General features: G+C 35.4%; 2 protein-coding genes across 2 annotated transcripts; one reads left to right on the top strand and one right to left on the bottom strand.

Moving 5' to 3' along the window:
• Positions 1 to 364: 364 nt before the first annotated feature.
• Positions 365 to 4,585, bottom strand: LOC130997925 (enolase). Its single transcript, XM_057923353.1, has 17 exons — positions 4,185 to 4,585; positions 3,940 to 4,003; positions 3,499 to 3,563; positions 3,356 to 3,403; positions 3,171 to 3,257; positions 2,997 to 3,077; positions 2,693 to 2,794; positions 2,526 to 2,606; positions 2,162 to 2,236; positions 2,011 to 2,073; positions 1,825 to 1,902; positions 1,541 to 1,735; positions 1,228 to 1,278; positions 1,044 to 1,132; positions 912 to 963; positions 755 to 811; positions 365 to 666 (listed from the first exon to the last, which is right to left on the bottom strand). Exons 1-17 carry the CDS (start codon positions 4,248 to 4,250, stop codon positions 586 to 588), a joined length of 1,335 nt encoding a protein of 444 aa, XP_057779336.1. The 5' UTR covers positions 4,251 to 4,585; the 3' UTR covers positions 365 to 585.
• A 12,298-nt stretch (positions 4,586 to 16,883) lies between these two features.
• On the top strand, positions 16,884 to 17,513 carry LOC130998391 (uncharacterized). Its single transcript, XM_057923809.1, has one exon. The coding sequence runs from the start codon at positions 16,884 to 16,886 to the stop codon at positions 17,511 to 17,513; it is 630 nt and encodes a 209-aa protein (XP_057779792.1).
• Positions 17,514 to 23,059: the final 5,546 nt, after the last annotated feature.

The raw sequence follows: 23,059 nt of genomic DNA, 5'->3' as shown, positions 1-23,059 counted from the left end.
TCACTTTGTGTTCGGAATAGCATATCTAGTTATTTGGGATTTTAAAAAATCTTTCTATTATGTGTTTCATTTGAAAGTAAATTGATTACACAAAAACTTTCTATTGTGCATGTTCACATTGTAAATTTATTAAAAGAAGATAAAGTATATAAAAAAAATCACCTATTAAATCCCTCCTCTTTTATAAAATAAATTTTTGTCAATTTTTTATTCTTTATTTTCACTCTAAGGAGTAACATTAACACAAAAAAAAGTATAGTCTCTTAGTAAGTATAGTCTCTTTATCTAAGGAAAAACATTCTTGATCTTCGTTAGCATACCAACAGCCAAGAAACAAACACAATAAAATAGGAAGGTTAGTTCATAAGATGAAAACACGGCATTCCGGAACTCTGGAAGAGAATTTCAATGAGAGATTTTACAACATGCTCAAGCCTCAGCGTGAAGAGTTTCAGTTCAAGACTCGCTAAAGGTCTAAAACCAAAAATTTCGATTATTCAAACGTCTTCAATTTCCCAAAACATAGCAAGTTCTACGAGACATTATTTAAAGCCGCAGTCACGCCTCCATTGAATTTATAAGTGTCTAGTAGGGAGCAACGGGTGTGCGGAAGTTGGCTCCTGCATACACTGCTTCCGAACCAAGTTCCTCCTCAATCCTCAGCAGCTGCACCCAAGATACCACTTTGTTTATTTGACCGGATAAGAAAACCAAACAAGAGAGAAATAAAAGGTTATGAATATCAGATCCTTGCCTGGTTGTATTTTGCAAGACGTTCGGATCTGCAAGGTGCTCCAGTCTTAATTTGGCCCTGACAGATGAAGCGAGGTAATAGATTTCAGCACAGGTATATTACAGTGGATAAAATGAGGGGGGGCGAGTAACTGTACAAAGTTTAAAACGAGAATTACCGTGGACAATCCAACAGCAAGATCAGCAATGAAAGTGTCTTCGGTTTCCCCACTGCATTGAGAATGAAATTTTTTGAGTATCTCTCAATACAATTTCGACCACAATACATACAAACATCCAAAATATCATACCTGCGGTGGCTGGTCATCACACCCCATCCAGCATGCTTCGACATTTTTACAGCTTCAATACTCTCAGTCACAGATCCAATTTGGTTAACCTGGAATCAACAAGATGTATAAATTTACTACTACTAAGGAATAAGGATCATAAGAGGCTCCATTGATTGGGTGATTGCAGAAAATGTAGCCATACCTTAAGAAGAAGGGCATTGCAGCTCTTCTCCTTGATTGCCTTCTCAACTCTCTGCAGATGTAAATAACCAGCAAAGTAAGAATTCAAAATGTCCCCTTGGGATGGCCTAGTGGTTGGGGTGGTTGCCTGTTGTCCAAGAGGTCACAGGTTCGAGTACTCTCGGCCACAATAATCACTAGGTGGGGTGTGTGTGGTTTGTATTATTTATAATGTAATTTCATCAAAAAAAAAAAAAGAATTCAAAATATAAATTTCAACAAAGTCCTTGACCCAGCAAAAAGTAACATAAACTACAATTCAGATTGCCAATTACCTTTGGGTTGGTGACAAGGAGATCGTCTCCCACAATCTGCACTTGAGTACCACATTCTGCAGTCATTTTGGCATAGTGCTCCCAGTCATCCTGGTCAAATGGATCTTCAATTGACACAATAGGGTACTCGGACACAAATGACTTGTAGAGATCCTTGAGTTGGTTGCCGGAGATCTTATCTTTCCCATTGTTGTTCTGCAGGGACAAAGCGAGGAATGTGAGAATAGAAAAGCTACAGACAACACGTATTCTAATTCTATGAAATTGCAGTGTAGTTAACTTGCCTCTTCCTTGAAGTTCAAATCATAAGTCTTGTCTTCTCCATAAAATTCAGATGCAGCAACATCCATTCCAATAACAACCTAGGAAGAAGGAATAAATAATTGCAGCATCAATACCATTTAACAGGTTAATGCAGCTAAAAGAAGAAACACAATACAGGAGTCAGTAATGCAGAAATAAGAACTCACTTTATCAGTATAACCTGCTTTGGCAATAGCTGTCTTCAGCAGTTCAAGACCCTCCTTGTTCTCCTGTAAATAGCAGTAATGTTGAAAATGTAAATATTCTACGACACAAAAGAAATGAAGAAGCAATGCCATCCAAAGTAGTATATGATACCTGAATGTTAGGAGCAAAACCACCCTCATCACCAACATTAGTGGCATCCTGTCCATATTTCTTCTTAATAACAGCCTGAAATCAAAGTTCAGGTCTGATATTATAAACAGAATAGGTTCACGACATTGATTAGAAAATTCAAGAGAGACTTGTACACTAGAGACTTCAAAAATTAACTTATTTTTAGACAGAGAGACTCAGAACACCCTAAATGCAAGAAGAAAAAAATGTAACTTCTATACTAGATCTTTCCTAAAACAAGGCAGCCAAAGCTATTAAACTTTAAAGCTAGAAATAGCTCCAGAAATTGATTGGCAGAGTTGTAGGAGCCCGGAGGGGCAGAGAACCAAGAGATATAACTTGCCTTCAAATGGTGATAGACTTCCACACCCATCTTCATGGCCTCCTTGAAGGAAGAAGCTCCAATAGGAAGAATCATGAACTCCTGCAGGAAAAAAGGTTTATTTTGAGTGAGACAGAATTTGATTATGGCAGTAAGACGATTCAAACAAACTTGCATCATAGACATGCCTGCATGGCAAGTTTGTTTCCAGCATGTGATCCACCATTGATGACATTGAAAGCAGGCACAGGGAGCACCATGTTCTTGTTACCAGCTAGGTTGGCAATGTGCTGATAGCAGAAAGAGTAATCATGTCAGTTATCTAATCAAACAGACAACATAGTAGGTACTAGAAATCATATTCAGCAACAAATTTGGAAAATATTAATGTTGGAAGTTGAATAATTCAAGGATTCAATGGTTTGATCATGCTAGAAACATACAGCAGAAAAGACATGTCAACCCAAAAATACTGATGTACATCCCGTATACCTTGTACAGAGGAATATTGAGGACAGCAGCTCCAGCTTTGCAGACAGCGAGGGACACCGCAAGAATAGCGTTTGCTCCAAGCTTCAGAATAACAGTTTTATCATCCAATTAATATATTACCCCAAGAAAAGAAAAGAGGAAAACACCAACAAATAAATAGATACACTAGGATACCTTTTGCTTGCACCAACCCCACTCATTCTGTGTTCCATCAAGTTGGTGAACCATGAAATTATCAATGCCAGTTTGATCTGTTGGGTCCTGAAAAATAAAAAAATAAAAAGGAATCACCATCGGTTCAGTAATGTCACTAAATTCACAAGACAGTTTCATCCTGTAACGAGTCAAGGAAAACAAACCTTTCCAACAAGGGCAGGTGCAATGATACTGTTGACGTTGTTAACAGCCTAACAAAACACACCAGAACATCAAAAAAAATTAAGTTGCACTCAGATTTCTCATGGAAAACACATCTATAGACAAATACACAGCGAACACTGACCTTTGAGACACCCTTGCCAAGGTAGTCGGATCCTCCATCCCTCAGTTCAAGAGCCTCATAAATTCCTAAAATAAGATTTAAATAAATTAAAATCAATAAAAGCATCATCTAAAGAGTGTCGCAGACTTTTATTCAGCAGGCAGTTGCACTACCAACTATGATTATATCATGTAACAAACACAGATCATCGACATCAAGTTACTGAAAGAAAACTTAAAAAAACAAAATCCGCATCAAATACTGTTGAACAAAGCATCGTACGAAAACATCAGGAGAAGTCTAAGAAAATAGAGGAGTTCATCTAGTAAAAGAATCAAACTAAACAATTTAAATAAAACCCCCTTAAAGTATCGTTTTCGTATATAAATTAATGTTCAAGACTCCGGATAAATCATTTGGGGATATAATAAAATTAAATAAGCGCAAGGATTCAGATCTTACCAGTGGATGCGCCACTAGGAACGGCAGCTCTAGCAAACACTCCATTGGATGTAAGCACATCAACCTACAGTTAGTCCACACAACCAAACATTATCACTACAAACAAAAACAACTGATGCATGACAATATTAAAGTTTATGTATTAAACCAATCAATCTAACATAAGTTAGTATTACTTCAAGATGAACATGAAATAGATCCACAAAGATATGTAAAAATTAAGCAGAAGATGGTAGTGAACGCACCTCGACTGTAGGATTGCCACGACTGTCGAAGATCTGACGGGCCTTGATGCTCTTGATAGTGGCCATTTCAGAGATAAATTAGATCTAGAGCGAGAGAGAGGTTTAAAGTAGAGAGAAAAGGGTAGAGTGATGCTTTTGACGATATAGAAGGCGGAGAAGAAAATGGGCGTGTATTTGTAGAGGAGGTTGGTGCTATTTAGAGCCGTTGATTTAGATGAGATTGGAAATTAAGGTTTTGTTTGGGCGACAAGAAATTAATCTGACTAAATCTGTGTGCTTTCAAGTTTCATCGACTGTGTCGAAAACTGCAAAATGATTATGTGAACTCCTAGAGTTCTCAGTGAGGCATGTGATGAGAAATTATTTTCCACTAAATAAAATTAAATAAAAAATAGTGAAGTTTATTGAAATATTTAGAATGATGGGTTATAAATAGTTAACGAATAGGGTCTTCCTAACTTAAAATTGATGATATTAGAAAAAATGAAAAATTAAATCACTTATATTTAATGTTATCATTATAAGTTAACATCTTCGGTACTATAGCGCGATTGCATAAAATTTTTAAATCACTACTACCATTATGGTAATATAAAAAAGATTAATCATGCCTTCTGTAACATTTTTCAACGTTTTTACAAAACACAAAAATTTAGGTACAATCGAGTATACCGTACAATCAAATTGATCCAATATTATTTATAAGGTTCGAGTCAGAATATGGGTTTGAATCAAGATGCGGGTTATGGTCTAAGTGATGATGCAATCTGATTGTACGGTACACTCGATTGTACCTAATATCATCTTTTTTTTCAAAATAGCTTCAAATTTTAATTTTTAATCAAAAACTTCTTAATTTTCAATATTTTTCACAAAAGGTCCTCAATTTTCATCTCTATTAAAAACCCTCTAATTTTTAGATTTTTTCACAAAATATTTTTAGATTGTCCCCAACTTTTAACGTTTTTTCACAAAATGTCCTTACCTTTAATTTTTTATCAAAGCCTCTGACTTTCAATATTTTTTAAAAAATAGTAACTTCTTGTTGTACAACTTTTGGAGCTGAATTTCGAGTCACCTTGCTAAATTCATAGGTGAAAGGGAATGACGTCGTTTTATTGGATAAATTGAAAAAAAAAATCATCTAAGAATTCGACGAGATGATTCATCATTTCGTTGTCAAATTTTTTATAGCAAGACTTTTTGGAAAACGATGAATGTTGAAATTTTTTGAAATGTGCTGAAAACTGTGGATATTTTGTTGAAAGCTTTGAACATGGAAGATTTTGAATTTAAAATGAAAATTGAGTGATATTTTTATTTTATAGAAATTCTTAAAAGCTAGAGACATAAAATATAATTAACCCTACAAATAAAGAGCAAGATGATAATGAAAATGGATCTAATCTATATATCTAGACCTAATGGTAAAAACAGGACTATAACTTTCAATATTTTCAGAAAGAGGACTATATATTATGAAATTTGAAAATAAGGAATATATGTTACAAAATTTGAAAATGAGGACTATAACTTCATTTTTTACATTTATACTCCTATTTTGGACCGTGATGAAAGCTATAGTCCTTATTTTGATATGTTAAATAGGAGCGTAATTATAAAAAATGAAAGTTACAGTTCTCATTTTCAAATTCCGTAACATATAGTCCTTATTTATAAATTTCGTAATATATAATCATCTTTCTAAAAATATTGATAAGTTACAGTCTTATTTTTACTATTAGGTCCTATATATCTATATATAATATTAAAATACAATTTGTAGTATATATTTGGGTTAATTACGCGAAAAATCATGAACTTTTGGCCGATTTCCAAGTTTTCCCAGAACTTTTTTTTTAGTAAATTTTCCCAGAACTTAACTAATTGATCAATTTTGCCATGGTTTTGAGAAAACCCCAAATAGAGTGCTGACATGGCACTTTTCAGTCACCCGAAATATGACATGGCGCCGCTGGACGGAAACCAAAACGACGTCGTTTAGTTGGGGGGTAAAACGACGTCGTTTTACCTTAAATTCGAGCCCCCGTCTTCTCCTCTCCGAACTCCGGCGAGGAGCCGCTTACCGGACCACCCCTACCCTCAGTCTTGCAGAGCCCTAATATTCTGTCTAATGCTCTTTCTTCGTCCACCCCCAAAGACGCCACCACCATCGTCGTCAGAAAGAAATCTGCAGCGACTACATCGGAGGGCAGCGGCTACATCCGGTCCACCCCCAACGCAGAGCCCTAATTTTCTGTCTATTTGCTTGATTTTCAACACCAGCAACGCTAACACACACATACACAATATCAAAATCGAAAATTTCCCAACAATTAAAGGAAACTCATTCCCCAAATCGACAAATTTTTAATTCACCCATCCGATTCCTTCAATGGAGGTCCCAGGCTCATCGAAGAAGATGATAGCGATGCAGGAGGAGATGGTGGTCAACGATGGCAGAGCTCTGGTGATGGGGGTGGAGGAGCGGAGGGGGCGGCGGATCTGGTGATGGTGGTGGGGGAGACCGATGGAGAAAGAGGTGTGGTGGTGGAGAAGGGCGGCGGCAGAATTCTTCAATTCCAGAGCTGACTAAGTATTCTTCAATTCCAGAGCAAAGTATTCTTCAATTCCAGAGCTGACTAAGCCTTGCCAGAGGCAGCTCTGCCAGCTCTGCCGACTCTGCTCTGCTGAATCTGCTCTGCCGAATCTGCTCTGCTCTGCCGACATCAGCTCGGTATTACCATGTACGTGCCACATCAGCTCGGTATTACCACGTAGGCGACAGGTCAGCTTGGTATTACCACGTAAGCGACACGTCAGCTCGGAGCTTTACCGGAGCAAAAAAACATGGAAAATTGTTCAATCCCTTAAGTTCAGGGAATTTTTGATAAAAAAAAAGTTCATGGCAAGTTTGAAAATTGGCCCAAAGTTCATTGTTTTTGGCGTAATTAACCCTATATATTTTTACCGCCAAAATTGTAGCAATTTTGCAATAAAATCATCGATTGAAGGCAATAATAGAAGTTGAGTAAAAATGGGAGAGGAGATATAATATAACTACTTCCCACTAGCCAAAATACAGGGAAAAAACGAAAAAGGAGTGAGGAAAGAGAAATGGGGAGACAGGATGGAGGAGGGAGAAAATGAAAATGTTTAATATGTAAAATTTTAAATTAACATAATTTATTTGTTATAATTTGTTTTTAATTATTTTTATAATGATTTTTAATTTAAGATGCATATTGAGTATTGTTTTATAAATAAAAAATATATGTAATATAAAGATCTTATATAGACTATAGTATGATACTATTTCAAAAGAATGTTGTTAAACTCTTTATTTATTTATTTATTTATTAAAATAGTCAAATTTGTTTCATATTTTTCTTCGATATGAATCTTACATTAAAGCTTATGACACAATAAATTTATTTTGAAATATAGATAATCAAAAATAGATTTGGAACAAGTAACTTTGAGCATCAGTAACGCACCTACTCGAGTGCCTACTCGAGTAAAGTGTTGCACTCTACTCGAGTAGGGTGTTGCAGGGGTGGGTTACTCGAGTGCTACTCGAGTCCTCGAGTATGCACGATGGGGGGAGATTTAGGCGCGTGCGAATTTTTGTTTAATGGCGTATTTAACTATTAGAAAAATATGTTATTTAAATTTGAGCAATTAAATTTAAATGAAAAACATAAAAATCAAAACTAATGTTATCAAGTAGGCTATCAAGTAACCCCAATGCAGCACTATTTATTCAATGTGGTCCTCCACTATCAAGTAAGCTATCAAGTAGGCTATAAGTAAGCCCATTGCGGATGCTCTTATGATTATTTAAAGTTTCAGAGTAAAACATTATTTCACCATTCATTTTTTAAAAATTAACAAATTTGTATTTTCAATAATTCAAATACCAATCAATTTTGTATTTAATTTGTTCTGCCTAATATTCCAAATGTATATATATGACCGGATAATTATGATTTGAATGTGCATTAAAAAAATATGTGAAAATGTTAAAAAGCGCTATTATAATAAGAAACAATGGTGTCAAATGGCCACATTGAACATGCAAACACAATATTTGGCCACTAATTGAAAAAACACAAATTATGGCCATTAATTAGGCAATATGCCTAATATACCCCTAATTGGGCGGACTGGAAAGGGTCAGGAGCGCGGGTCGCGTGTCGGGTAGGATCAGGCACGCGGGTCGGGTTAGGCACTTATGGCACTATTAGTGCCATAAGTGCCAACGAATTTTTTTTTTACTCCCCCTGCCCTGTCTACCCCCCAGACCCTGATAACACTCATGTTTCCATGGTTTTTAGTGTTCTTATGATGTTAATTTTATAGGAAATTGAGTGTTGGATGATTGTTTTGTGCTTAAATTGTTTTATCTTGTGAAATATGTTACTTTCTCGTACTTTGATGAATTTTACAGAAATATGGAGTTCGAATTTGGACTGTTGATCTTAATGAAAGTTGTAGTTCGTCTCGATACGAGTTCGTAGGCGCAAACGGTTCGCAAATCCGAGTTCGGACGAGGAAGATATGGCCGAAACAAGAAAGTCGCGCACAGCAGTGAATAGTGCCCGACGGGAATTTCCGAATTTTCGGGATTTTGCGGGATTTTCGGATTTTATCAGTATTTTCGAGCTCTACACTGTATTTATCTCCTGTGCCTATATATAGGTCCTTTCCCTGACCTATTAGACACATCTTTTCACATCTCTTTACCTCTTTTCATATTTTTCAGTTTTAGACTTAGGATTTTAATGCTTTCATAGATTAGATTTCTTTTCCTGCAAGATTCAAGATTCAAGCTGTTCATCCAGAATTTCTTCCGGGTTTTATCTATTTTATTTATTTCAATTGCTTTCTTTTATTTATGCTTTTATTTTATTTTATGAGGTCCAGCTAGTTCTTTCATCTGAACCTAGGGTTTGTATATAGCTGATTAGTTATGTGTGTATGATTTATTGATATCAATTTGCCCTCCAACTTGTGATTCATGATTCCTGGTGCTTAATTTCTTGTGAATTATTTGGCCAATAATTTGCATGTCTAGCTGTTCAGTTTGAGTCTTGAATGCGATAATTGTTCAGCCGATTCAGGAATGCATGTTATAGTAGTAGCCTTGACACTTGAATGAGATAGGTGAAACTATAAGGAGCTATTCTTTGTGTACTCTTGGGAGTTAATTTATTCCTTGGAGTCTTGAATGTGAAGGGGGTAAATTAATCTACTTTCATATGTGTTCGATAGAGAAGCTTGTGAATAGTTCTGTGATCTCTCATCAGGGTTGGATTAAATTGGTAATTGAATCAATAGATTAAATGCATATAATTAATTAGTAAAAGTACATCCCTAGGGTCAGAGTATTTTATTATTTGAGTTTTTACCTTATTTTATTTGTTGTTATCTGAATTTAGTGCTAATCAAACCTTCCTACTTTTTGTTGCCTGTCTACTGTTATAGTATGTTTAGGAGATAGCTAGAGTTATTTCGTTGTGTCAGTCCCTGTGGATACGATACTCGGTTACTGATTATTTGCTACAATTGCACCGTGTTAGTTGCGGTATTTGTTGCTAAGAAATTAGTGATCAGACCCCCGACCCCACCGACCCCCAAGCCAAAAGGAACTTTTTAAACACTTCCCCTAGGGTTTAGATTATTCATTTAGGGTTTAGATGATGTTGTTGTTTCTATATTTGTTCTGCATGTTTGGTGCCATAAGTGCCTAACCCAACCCGCGTGCCTGAACCTACCCGGCACGCGACTCGCGCTCCTGACCCTACCCAGTCCGCCCAATTAATGGCAAAAACGTCCCAAAGCTATAAAAATGGCCAAAATTTATGTTTTTTCAATGAGTGGCCATAATTTGTGTTTTATGATCCATTTTGGCTATTCCAAAATTTTACTCTATATTAAACTATAAACAAATAGATGGTGATCTACATTTTAAAATATTTATTTCATACATAACTTATTCTCTATATTTATATTTGCTTTTAATTTTTTTGAGGAATTTATATTCATTATTAATTAATAAAATTAATTGGTATTGATTATTGAAAATACAAATTTGACAATTTATTCATTTTCAAATTTAGGTGCTTAATTGAGTAATTAGTGTAAATAATTAGTATATATTAAAAATATAATTTCAAATATTACTTTTTATTTATATTTGTGTATTGAAATATTTATTTATTTATTATGATGCATAATAAATTATAATTAGAATAATGTATAATGTTAATTTTCATTATCAAATAATTTTTAATTATTTAATAATTATTATGGTCATTACACTTTATACAAAATTAAAAATTTACGTTTTCAAAATAGGGTTTTATTGTGTAATTGATGTGGATTATTTTGTTGTATTTTTAAAATATATTTTACATTTGCTTATATTTTGATTCTTTTAATATTTTTATTTATTTATTTATTTAAATACATCATTTAATTTTGATACTTATCATGCATCACACGGGCGAACGTACTAGTTTTATAGTAAACCAATAATTACTAGCCTTAAAAAACCTAATTAAGGCGATATGTGATATTAAATTATTCAGTCGTTTTCCTCAAAAAATATATATAATTGTTTTATAGTTAAAAATATATAAAACTTTAATGTAATGCCTCTTTATCTCGAGGATATTTTTCGAATCAAATGCCATTAAATCTTTCAAACAAAAAAGGTAGTCAAACCTAAAAAAACGTTGTTTGGGCAATAAGAAAATAGAAGTTAAAGTATAGCAAAATAATGGCATATCCAGGAAAATTAAATGGTTTGAACTATATTATGTTATTAACCTCCGCATATTCTTTATTGTATGTACGTCACACATCCGCTCTCTCTTTTTATTATTTTCACATTTCCTCTATCTCTGACCTTAGTTTGTCGCCGTGCATCTATTGTTGCTATTGCTCTTTCTCAATCTCTCATTTCTCTCTCGATGTTTTCTCTGATAAGTTCCAGTAGTTCAAGGAGTTGCAGATCTACAAGAATTATAAAAAAATAAATCTAGATCTAAAATGAAGTGATACGAATTCATACCATCAGTTTCAAGATCTATTGTATCAAACCGCTTATTCAGCTATAAGCAGCGCCACTAGTTCTAGAAGGGATAATAAAATGCTCTTACAACATTTCAAGATTTACCTCTGACTTTGTAGCCGAGTGATGCCTTCCTTTTATCGAATTTGTACCGTTTGTAATAGGAGGGTACAAAAAACATTCTCCAACCATACGAGGATTCACCTGCGCTGTTGAACTAATTTGTACCGTTAGTAATAGCTAGACTTTCCAGATTTCGTGTTATTTTATGTTAATTTGCTCATGTGATTATAATTGTTTGTTTGGAAAATGAATAAAATATTTATTCATCAATTACAGTTGAATTTGTTAGAACAAACTGCAAGTCTCATTACAAGAAAACACGTGTATAACGACTGATGATCTACGATCGTTTCACGGTCGATTTTTTATTTTTATTTTTTAACGACCGAAACTACGATCGTTAATTATTTTTTGATTATTCTATTATTTTATTTTTTTAACGACCGAAAATTTGGTCGTTAATATTTTTATTTTTATTTATTTTTTATTTTTTAACGACTCAAAATTCGGTTGTTAATATTTTTTAAATTTTTTATTTTTTTTATTTGTTTGTTTTAAATTTTTTATTTTTTATTTTTTTAAAGACCAAATTTTCAGTTGTTAATACTCCCTCCGTCTGCCAAAAGTATGACACTTTGGCTGGGCACGAGATTTAATAAAATTGGTGATGATGTTGATGTAGTGGAGAAAGAGTCCCACCACTTTATGAGATGTGTGGTTGAGATTGAATTTGGGATGAGTTTTTTTGTAAATAAAGAGTGTTTGTAAGGATAAAATATAAAGGTGGATGGTGGGACCATGGCTTTAAAAGGAAAGTGGAATACTTTTTGCGGACGCCAAATATAGTAATTGTGCCATACTTTTGGCGGACGGAGGGAGTATTATTTTTCGGTCGTTAGTATTTTTTTATTTCTTTTATTTTTATATTGGGTTAAGTACCAAATACCCCTTATCGATGGCGTCCCTATCGCGCGTAGAATCCTATAGTCAAGATAAGCGCTGTTTGCTACCTCAACATGGCAAAATCGAACCAATTCCCGCTTCCCCGCCACTTAATGGATGTTAACACCGTTAGAATAAATCATTTTTTTATTTTAATAAAAGTGGGCCCCAGTTCGCCTCCTTCTCAATTCTGGCGAGCAGCAACGAAGGCTGCCGCTGCCTCTCGCCCTGGTCTCCCTCTCCCTTCATTCAGCCGGGCAGTAGCTCCGAGCTACCGCCGACCGTCGCGTCCTAGCTGCCTCCCTATTTCTCACCGCCTTCTCTCTCCTCTGCGTCCTTGACCTGGTAGTAGCCAACGGAACCGCCATGCCGCACCCTCCCTCTGTCTTCGACAGACAGCAGCAGCTAGGCGCTGCCGCCGCCGTCGATTAGAGAGAGAGAGATGGGGCTTTGGGCAATGGCTGGCTCCGCTGGCCACTGCAGTCACCGGAATGAGAGAGGGAGACGGCGGCGTCTTGCCGTCGCCAAGGAAGGAAACGGCGCACAGTTCACGCGTGTGGGTGAGGGTCTTGTGTCTGGGGTCGAGTCGGGAAGAAGAGGGTGACCAGTGGCGCCGCTTCTTGCCGGGGCGATGGAGCAGCGGCGGTGATTGAGCTGTGTCGAGCTGAGTCAGGGAGAAAAGAATGACCGATAGCAAATGCCCCCTGCCGGAATTGAGAGAGAGAAGGCGAGTTGGGGCCCACCTTAATTAAAAATAAAAAAATAATAATATTTCTAACGATGTGAAGCTCCGTTAAGTGGCGGGGGGAAATTGGTTCAATTTTGCCACGTTAAGGTAGCAAACAACGTTTATCCTGACTATAGGGTCCTGAGCGCGATAGGGACGTCATCGATAGGCGAGATATTTGGTACTTAACCCATTTATATTTTATTTATATTTATTTTTTAACGATTGAAAATCCAGTCGTTAATGTTGTTTTTTATTTTTTTTATTTTATTTAATTTTTATTTACTTTATATATTTTTTATTTATTTTAATTTTTTAACGATCGAAAATTTGGTCATTAATTATATAATTTTATTTTTTTATTTTTTAATGACCGAAAATTCGTTCGTTAATATTGTTTTTTTATTTATTTTATTTATATTTATATTTATTTTTTATTTTTTTTAACGACCAAAAATTCGATCGTTAATATTTTATTTTTATTTTTTGTATTTTTTATTTTTATTATATATATAAATATTTAATTATTTTTAAATTATTGAGAATATTTTAAAATTGATTATTATTTTTCACAATATTTTCTTTAAAAAAAATAATGATAATATTAATTTTTTTATTATTTTAAATTCGATCGTATATTTACTGTCACTTTTTCGTCGGCACCACAAGTCTTAGATATCATCTCGACATAAACTAAGGTTATGAATGAATGATATTGTATATCTAAATAGAGTTTAAATGAATTAATAAGTATTAGTTATATCAATAATACGTGTGTTATTAAATGATGACTATTCAAAAGGAACTTCAAGATTAATAGTACTTGATTAGAGCACTATTAAGATGGGTGACTCACTGGGAAGTTCGTCAAATCGTATGCAATTAAGTCCAAAATACATTAGAAATATCAAAATTCGATACAAGGATAGATTGATAAAAAAAAATAGTATTTTTTTTCAAAAAAATATATTTTTTAAATTTTTTTACTACCAAAAATTCGGTTGTTAAAAAAAATTCGGTCGTTAAATTAAAAACGGTCGTTGGGCCCCGAAACGATGATGGAAACAGCGACCACCAAAAACGGTCGTTAATTCGGTCTTTAACACAATTAACGACCGTTTTCGGGGGAATAACTATCGAAATTTCAGTCGTTAGAGCCGTATTTTCTTGTAGTGTCTATTAATTTTTTATTGCGTTATTTTTGTGGGACGAATGATACAAATATGCTATTTCACATCATTGGTCTCAATGTATTTCGCACCGAGGGCTTGGTACAAATTATATTAATACTCAATCCGTCCCACAAGAATGTGCACTTCTTTTTATTTTGGGACATCCTATAAGAGCGTGCATTTGTTATTTTTGGACACTACCCTACCACTGATTCCTTATTTTTTACTCTTACTTTATAATAAAATGGACCACTTTCTCCACTCCGAATACACACATCTAACATTTTATTCAAATATGTGTCACTAAAAGTGATGCACACTTTTGTAGGACGCAGTATATTATTTCGCACAATTCATGCCAAATATTCACATTAGTGTTGACACAAATAAATTATTTTGCACTTTGTATTATTAATTCTAACACTTGGTGTGATAAATCTTGACATGAAAATTACGAAATATCATATTCTTATAAGGTATGTATTAATTATGTAAAATGCAAATTACTATACATTATAATAGACTAATTGTAGATCTTTTGATTGTACTGCAAATTGAAAAAAAATACTTCATATACTACAAATCAGAGGGCTCGTCACTCAAAAATATCCAAAAAACAGGAAGAGGAGAAAAAGGGTAATACTAAAATATAAAATTTGAATAGCCTAAAAATTAATACAACAAAAGGTTCTCGAGCATATTCCTACAGGTGAAAAATAATTTAGAAACGCAAAGAAGCATATTCCAATATGGTTTTTGTTACTGTATCTTTGATGCTTTCCACCTAACACAAACACTTAAATAAAGAGAACTAAAAGGAATACAATATAAAAGATAAAATTCAGACTCCTAAAATATTCAGCAATTCATATCCTCTTACCTTTTCAATTACCGAATGATCGAATTATTTTTTGGATGAAGCAATAGTATGAATATTGTATGTTTGTGCTTTATTGATAGTGCGCATGTCCTATCTAAGATGCTCATCGTATATTATAATTATATAAACATGATAAAATTAATGCAAGATATTTAATAATACTCCTCCGTCCCCAAAATAAGTTCCTCTTTGGGGACGGCACGAGTTTTAAGGAAAATGGGAAAGTGTATTGATAATGAAAAAAAATGTTATAATTAGTATTGTGAGGGATGAAAAAGTGAAAAAGTGTTATAATTAGTATTGAGAGTGGTGAAAAAGTGAAAAGTACGAATAAATAAAGTATTATTAATGGTGTGGTAGTTGTCCAAAAATAGAAAAAAAGAAAGAGAAACTTATTTGGGGACGTCCCAAAATGAAAAAAAAAAGAACTTATTTCAGGGACCAATGGAGTATATTATTTTATAATTAAAAAGCAAGATTGTTACAGAAAAAATTTAGAAACTAAGATTATTAGATCATCCAAAAGCAAACCACAGAAAACTGGTAATCTTCATGCTCATCCTCTGCATAGTTAATCGATAATAATTCAAGTTAAATATCAATCTTAGAATAGTTTAGTTAATAATTTAGATGCGAATAATTCAGTAGCATGCGCATGATGTTGTAAGTCACGCATATGTCAATGTCAACAAATAATAATTAATTACCAAATATCTCAATTTGTAGAAGCTAGTGAAAAATAATACTCCACGTTTAGATGAAAAGAACTATTCACCAGCAAAATAAAAGGTAAAATTGATACTATAAATAAAGTAGGTGAAACAATCTACGCAAAAAAAAAAAAAAAGTAGGTGAAACAAAAAGACAAATCGATAAGTGAAAAATCAAATATGTTCACGTGCGTGACCATTTTCGCAACCAAAACTGATAACGCAACGCTCCTTTTCTATAAGCAGCAGACAACAGTAGCTTTCTCAAACCCCTTTCCCCACCTAAATTTCTAGAAATATAATCGAGTTTTTCGAAAATATCAATACGAGTCGCTGCAAATAAATATGCTCACGGTATTGTACTTTTACCTCTTTTTGACTTAATACTTTACTTTCACGGATAATAAAATTTTCTGGAGGTTAATTTACAATCGTATAATTTGATAGTTTACCATATGTATCCCAACTTTTAACTATTTTATCAATTATATTCTATTTAATTTAAATCATTTTAACTTGCATTAATTTTATCAAACATTTTTTAAAACTAAAGTTTTTAATTACGTGGAAATATTAATATTCGTGAATCACATATACAAATTACTCCCTCCATCCCATTATTGTCGACATGTTTTCTTTTTTGGGTTGTCCCATTCATGGCTTATTTCCTATTCAATTTTTTTTTTCAGCAAGAAAACTCAATCCCTGAGATTGAAGACGAGAAACTTCCTGGAGGGCCCACTCACATCTGCTCGGGAGGAACCAAATTCACACAAAAGAAGAGGAAAGGTAAAGAGGCTAGTCTCAGAATGGGGATCCATCGCTTCTTGAACCATAAGAACAAGAAGAACAACACCAAACCACAAAATACCCAAGGATTACAGGAGTCGGGGAATGCCGAAATAACGTTTGATAAAGATGTCTCAGAGGAGAGAAACCATGAACGAGCCAGCGGAGGAAACGAGGGAAGAAGAAGTACATACTTGTCTCGATGAAGGTCGAAAGATTTGGGGGAAAAAGATTGGCCTGCAGAGCCACCTCGAAGACTCAGAGATCGCTAAACATCTGATGGAATTGGAAGATAAAGAGAAGAAGGGGGAGCAATCGAAATCGTTTAATCAATGAAGATGGTATCTTATAACATTAGAGGGCTTGGGAGCAAGATCAAAAAGAGAGAGGTTAGGGAGTTAATACAGAAACAGAAGATTGATTTCTGCTTTTTACAGGAAACAAAAATGGAGAATATTAATGAGTTCGATCTGAAAAGCATTTGGGGGACTGATTCTGTTGGATTTGCGAGGCGTCAAGCAGATGGAAGATCAGGGGGAATTCTCTCAATGTGGAACCCTGCTATCTTCTCTAGCTCCAGTCAATGGGATATTTCGGGAGCATTAATCGTGAACGGTAGGTGGGCTGCAGGTAACATTAATGGGTGTTTCATTAACGTCTATGCTCCTCAAAATTTAATTGACAAAGAAGCTCTATGGGATTACCTCGGGGGGGTGGTATGTCAAAATAGAGTTTCTCCTATCTGTATAGCAGGGGATTTCAACTCTATTAGATTTGGAAATGAAAGAGTTGGAAGGGGTTCACAATTCTCGACTAGGGATATGCAGGCTTTTGATAACTTCATTAGGGCAAATGATTTGGTGGAAATCAGGTTACAAGGAAGGACGTTTACGTGGTACCAACCCAATGGGCAATGCAAGTCGAAGCTGGACCGATTCTTGGTTAATGATAAATGGTTGGAGGTTTGACCACAGACAAAAGCGAGAGGTCTTCAACGGACAATCTCAGACCATTGCCCGATTCTGATGGAAACAAAAGTTGTGGACTGGGGCCCTAAACCATTTCGTTTTATCAACGCGTGGACCAGCCACCCAGACTTTGAGGAAGTGGTAAGAGAGTCGTGGAACAGAAGTGGCATTAGAGGCTGGAGTTGCTTCGTTTTTAAAGAAAAAATGAAGAGATTAAAGAATGACCTCAAAAAGTGGAACAAGTCGACGTTCGGAGTGATCGACGAGAATATTGAATCCTTGAGAGATGAAATACAAAAATGGGACAATATTGATGATACTTTTGGGCTGCAGGAAGATGACATTATCAAGAGAAATGAAGCCGGGGCCAAACTGATCATGCAATTGAAGAACAAAGATAGTTTACTCTCCCAAAAAGCAAGAACTCGCTGGCTCTTAGATGGGGACGTTAACAACGGATTTTTTCACAAGGTGATCAGAGGAAGAAGGCTTAAGAATGAGATTTCCGGCATTTGGGTGAATGGAAGCTGGATCGAGGAACCATCAGAGGTTAAATTCCAGATCAAAAATCACTTTGAGACACAGTTTAGAGGCAGACCGAGAATCAAAATTCGGCTTCCAGATAACTTCGTGCAAAATAAAATCCCGGATAGCTTGAGAGAACGGCTCGATTCTCCTTTTTCGGAGGAGGAGATCAAAAATGCAGTCTGGAGTTGTGAAGGGGGGAAAAGCCCAGGGCCCGATGGATTTAACTTCAACTTCATGAAGAAATGTTAGGGGATCATTAAAGAAGACTTGTTACAAGTGTTGAAAGATTTCTTTGATCATGGGAGATTGGCAAGAGGGTGCAATCCTTCCTTCATTGCTTTGATCCCAAAGAAAGAAGGTGCTGAAGAGTTGAAAGATTACAGGCCGATTTCTCTCATTAACTGCCTCTATAAGGTGATAGCAAAAGCCCTTGCCTCTAGAATGAAGTTAGTTATGAATTCTATCATCTCGGAATGCCAAAGCGCCTTTGTTGAAGGCCGTTACATCCTTGATGGGGTTATTGTACTCAACGAAATCATAGCGGAAGCAAAGAGAAGGAAGAAAGGTATCTCCATGTTCAAGATTGATTTTGCAAAAGCTTACGACTCCGTGGAGTGGGACTTCTTGGACACCATGTTGGAGCAAATGAATTTCAGCCCGAAATGGAGAACATGGATTATCGGATGTCTTCAGTCATCCTCGGCTAACGTGTTAGTCAATGGTAGTCCCTCGGGCAATTTTCAATTAGAAAGAGGACTGAGGCAAGGAGATCCACTCTCACCCTTCCTGTTCCTTATTGTGGCGGAAGGGCTTCATTTGCTTGTGGAAAAGGCAGTTTCTAAAGGTTTGCTGGAGCCAATTTCAATCGGCAAAGGAGGATTGCAGATTTCTCACCTACAGTACGCCGACGATACAATGTTTGTGGCCACCGAAAAAAGAGACAATGCGTGGAGCTTCAGGAGCATTCTTAAACTGTTCAAACTGGTTTCGGGATTAAAGGTTAACTTTGACAAGAGTTCGTTGGTTGGCATTGGTATGGACGACGCCAAAACAGAGGAGATGGCGAGAATTCTGGAATGTCAGGTAGGGAAATTGCCGCTGAAATATCTTGGCATCAAGATTGGGTCGTGTGTTCCTCGGGCAGCGGATTGGAATTATTTGGTGGAGAAAATTAAAAGGAGAATTGGTCTTTGGCATAACCGTAAATGTTCCTTTGCAGGGAGACTCACCCTTCTTCGGTCGGTTCTCTCTTCAATTCCGATATACCAACTGTCTTTTTCCCTCTTGAACAAGTGTGTGCTGTCCAAAATTCGTTCAATTTTGTGTAATTTCTTGTGGGGAGAGGGCTTGAGGAAAAGAAAATTCATTGGGTTAAGTGGGAGGAACTTTGTAGAGATCTGGACCAAGGGGGGCTGGGTATTTTGGACTTGGAGAGATTTAATAAGGCCCTTATGGCTAAATGGATTTGGAGATTTTTAACAGAAAGAGACTCCCTTTGGACTCGGGTGATTAGAGAGCATGGGGGGATTTAGATTGGGACGAAAGTGGTTTCAAAACTAAGAGGAAGGGGGTGGGGAGGTTGGGGTGGTGGAAGAGGGTGCTTGAGTTGAGTCGGGGAGTAAAGGGGAAGTGGTTGAGAGAAAACTTGGTTGTCCGGGTCGGGGAAGGCGATGGTTTCTCTTTTTGGCATCATTGTTGGGCAGGGGAGAGGAGTCTTAGAGAGGCTTTCCCAAGACTCTTTAGGATCAGTAATAATCAAGACGGACTCATTAATAAGTTTGGCTTATGGGCATAGGGGAGTTGGAAGTGGAAATTTGGGTGGAATAGAGAACTGAGAGGTAGAGAGATTGATCAGTTTCAAAATCTTACAGTTTTGTGCCATAATTTCCCCTTAACAGCAGGTACACGAGACGGCTGGAGGTGGAAGGCATATTCGAAAGGTTTTTTCTCGGTTAAATCGGCGTACAAAACTACTGGCCAAACACGACACCGGGCAGAAATCGCAACGACATTCCGGAGTTCACTTCAATCTGGAAAAGCTCAAGTTCCTTTCAAGACAAAAACTACAGCGTGGAGATTACTCAAAGGAAGAATGCCAACATGTGAGAATCTAATTAGAAGACAAGTTATCACCCAAAATGCAGAGGCCGATTGTATTCTTTGCAAGGAACAGATCGAATCCTCTGAGCATCTGTTCTTTTCCTGCACAACAACCTCTAATATCTGGTATGCATTACTATCCTGGCTTGGAAATCAGTCCGCCCTCCATAATAAAGCACAGGATCACATGCTCTCTTTCACAAATTTTGGAGAAAAAAAAGACACTGCCCTTCTGCTTTGTATTTGGATTTGTTCAGTTTGGTGCATTTGGAAAACTAGGAATGATTGCAAATTCAATCAAGGAGTGTGGAAACAGGATAAAGTGTTGGCGGAAATTAAGTCAAGAGTTTGGGGGTGGAAAATGGCATACAACGTGCCGACACATATCAATGATTTTAGAGCATGGTTTTCTGAAGCGAAGTTGCTTGTGTTAGCTCGATAGAGGTGGAGTTTGGATGCACAGTCGCCGAAGTGAACTTGCTTTGGGGTGGTGATGATGGAGGGGTAGGTGTTGCTTGTTCTTTTTGGTATGTCAAGGATGGAGCTTGGGTGTATTGCTGCTGATGTGTTTTTTGCATTGGGGGTATAGCTGCTGATTTGTTTTTGCTTTGGGGTGGTTTTGAAAGAGGGGTAGGAGTTGCTTGCTCTTTGTATTTTCTTGATCTGTTTCTTTCTTTCTTGCTGTCCTTCTTGTTCGAGCAAAAGGTACCTCTGGTACCAAAGCTTGACTTCTTCTCATTAATATAATTCCCTTTCCTGATCAAAAAAAAAAAAAAAACAAAAATTAACTCTCACTAAAAAGATAAGAGACTCTCAGTCCTCTCTCAGCCGTCTCCACCCTCACCCTGTCCACCTTAACATGCTTTTGTGAAAAATTATGCATGTTTTTGTGGATGAAGGGACTGGTATAAATTTTAATGGTAAAATTGAAAGATCACAAAATATATACTATGAAAAAATATTACTCCTATCACATTTATAATTTGTGATAGTATTATAATGAATTGGAGTCAAAATATGAGAATATGGTAAAAGGGGCTGATATGGGAAAATTTTCCCTCGTGACCAAGAAAAAAATTTCAACAAAGATAACGTATGCAAAGAGTAAAAAAAAAGAAAAAAAATATATGTATGTCACGATTTTCCATTAAAGAGAACTCACCCTAAATACAAAAAGAATGGGATGAAATCAATAAAGCGCAAAAAGTCAGTAATATATGATAAATTTGAGGGGTTTTGCAAATAAAATCATGAACAATTTCGAATTTGTAATTTTAACGTGACTTTTGAAGTGTGGCGAATTAAATTATAACCTTTTTCATTTTTGCAATTTCGTCCCCCAATTTTTTTCGGCCGTCGGAGTGATGAGCTGGAGCTTATGTAGATTATTTTGCCACGTAATTAATTGTTGAGCAAGATTAAATTGCTGACTAGGACTAAAATAAAATCAAAACCCAGTTCTTTTGTTTTAGTATTTCTTATGGCAGATGTTTAATTAGAAAATTTACAGCTTCAGCGTGAAGTTCAGTGCGCCTTAGTTCTTCAGTGTGCCTAGATATGAGGCTCATTTCTTTTTAAGCAATCAGGAAATGTGTTTTTATATCCAATCACAAGGCCACTTCAAGCTATTGCATCATTAATATCATCTACTAATAATACCTTTGCTATTTGCATGACATCATGATTGGTAGCTAAATCTTTCGAACCCACCACCACCTGATACATATCTAGTTTCATTTCACATAAAATGAGAGAATGGAGGATATTGAAATGGGTTTGACGGAAAAAAAGTAAAACAAAAGAATGAGGTTTTGATTTTGTTTTAATCTCAATCAGCAATTTAATCTTATTCAGCAATTAATTACGTGGTAAAATAATTCATATAAGTTCTCGCTCATCACTTCGATTGTCGGAAAATATTGGAGAACGAAATTACAAAAATTGAAAAGATTATAATTTAATTCGTCACACTTTAAAAATCATGTTAAAATTACAAATTCAAAATTATTCGTAATTTTATTTGTAAAAAATCCTAAATTTGACGACTAACCCTCGTAGGTAATGGATATTTTAGTAACCGAGAAAACACTTGCTCCATTGTCCATTGTGAGAGAGCTTGTAATATGATCAGCTTGGGTGGCATAAATATTCTGGAGAGTGGAGCTTTAGCGAGCTTCTGTCGCCGTGAGTTGACGTCACTTCCGGGCTTTCGACTTCAGCATGTCAGGAGAGAAAGGCCGTGAGTTGACGTCACTTCCGGGCTTTCGACTTCAGCATGTCAGGAGAGAAAGGAATGCGATCGCTCATTGTTTAGCGAAAGCTGCGAGAGACTTGTTTACACATCGTGTTTGGAATGAACCTCCGTCGATTGTGGGGGGTCATCTCCATATCCAATGTTAATGTGATCAATAAAATCTTCTCTCGTTCCCACAAAAAAAAAAAATTACATCGCTGAATTAGTACTAACTAGTATGACCATTCGTGCGATGCACGACCAAAATCGAAACTAAATTATATATTTAAGTAAACAAATAAATATAAATATTAAACAAAATTAAAATATAAATTTTCAATTTTGTATAAAGCGTAATGATAATTATTTCTATTAAATAAGTTTAAAAATTATTTGATAATGAAAATTAGCACTACGCATTATTATTATAGAGTATTACGCATCATAATAAATAAATAAATATTTTCATATACAAATATAATTAAGAAGTTGTAAAGTTTTAATGAAAAAAGAGAAAATAAAATATTTTAAAATTTTCATAAATTATTGATTTTTGATGATTTTTTATACTATATTAAATTTACGATGTATATAGAATATTTTTTCATGAATCAAATTTGACAATATTTACAAAAGAATTAAAATATAAAAAATATAAAGGAAAAAATAGTGAAAAAATTGGTGG

This window comes from Salvia miltiorrhiza, chromosome 8, assembly GCF_028751815.1.
Source record: "Salvia miltiorrhiza cultivar Shanhuang (shh) chromosome 8, IMPLAD_Smil_shh, whole genome shotgun sequence".
NCBI lineage: Eukaryota > Viridiplantae > Streptophyta > Magnoliopsida > Lamiales > Lamiaceae > Salvia > Salvia miltiorrhiza.
This window is presented reverse-complemented; position numbering and strand designations above follow the sequence as displayed.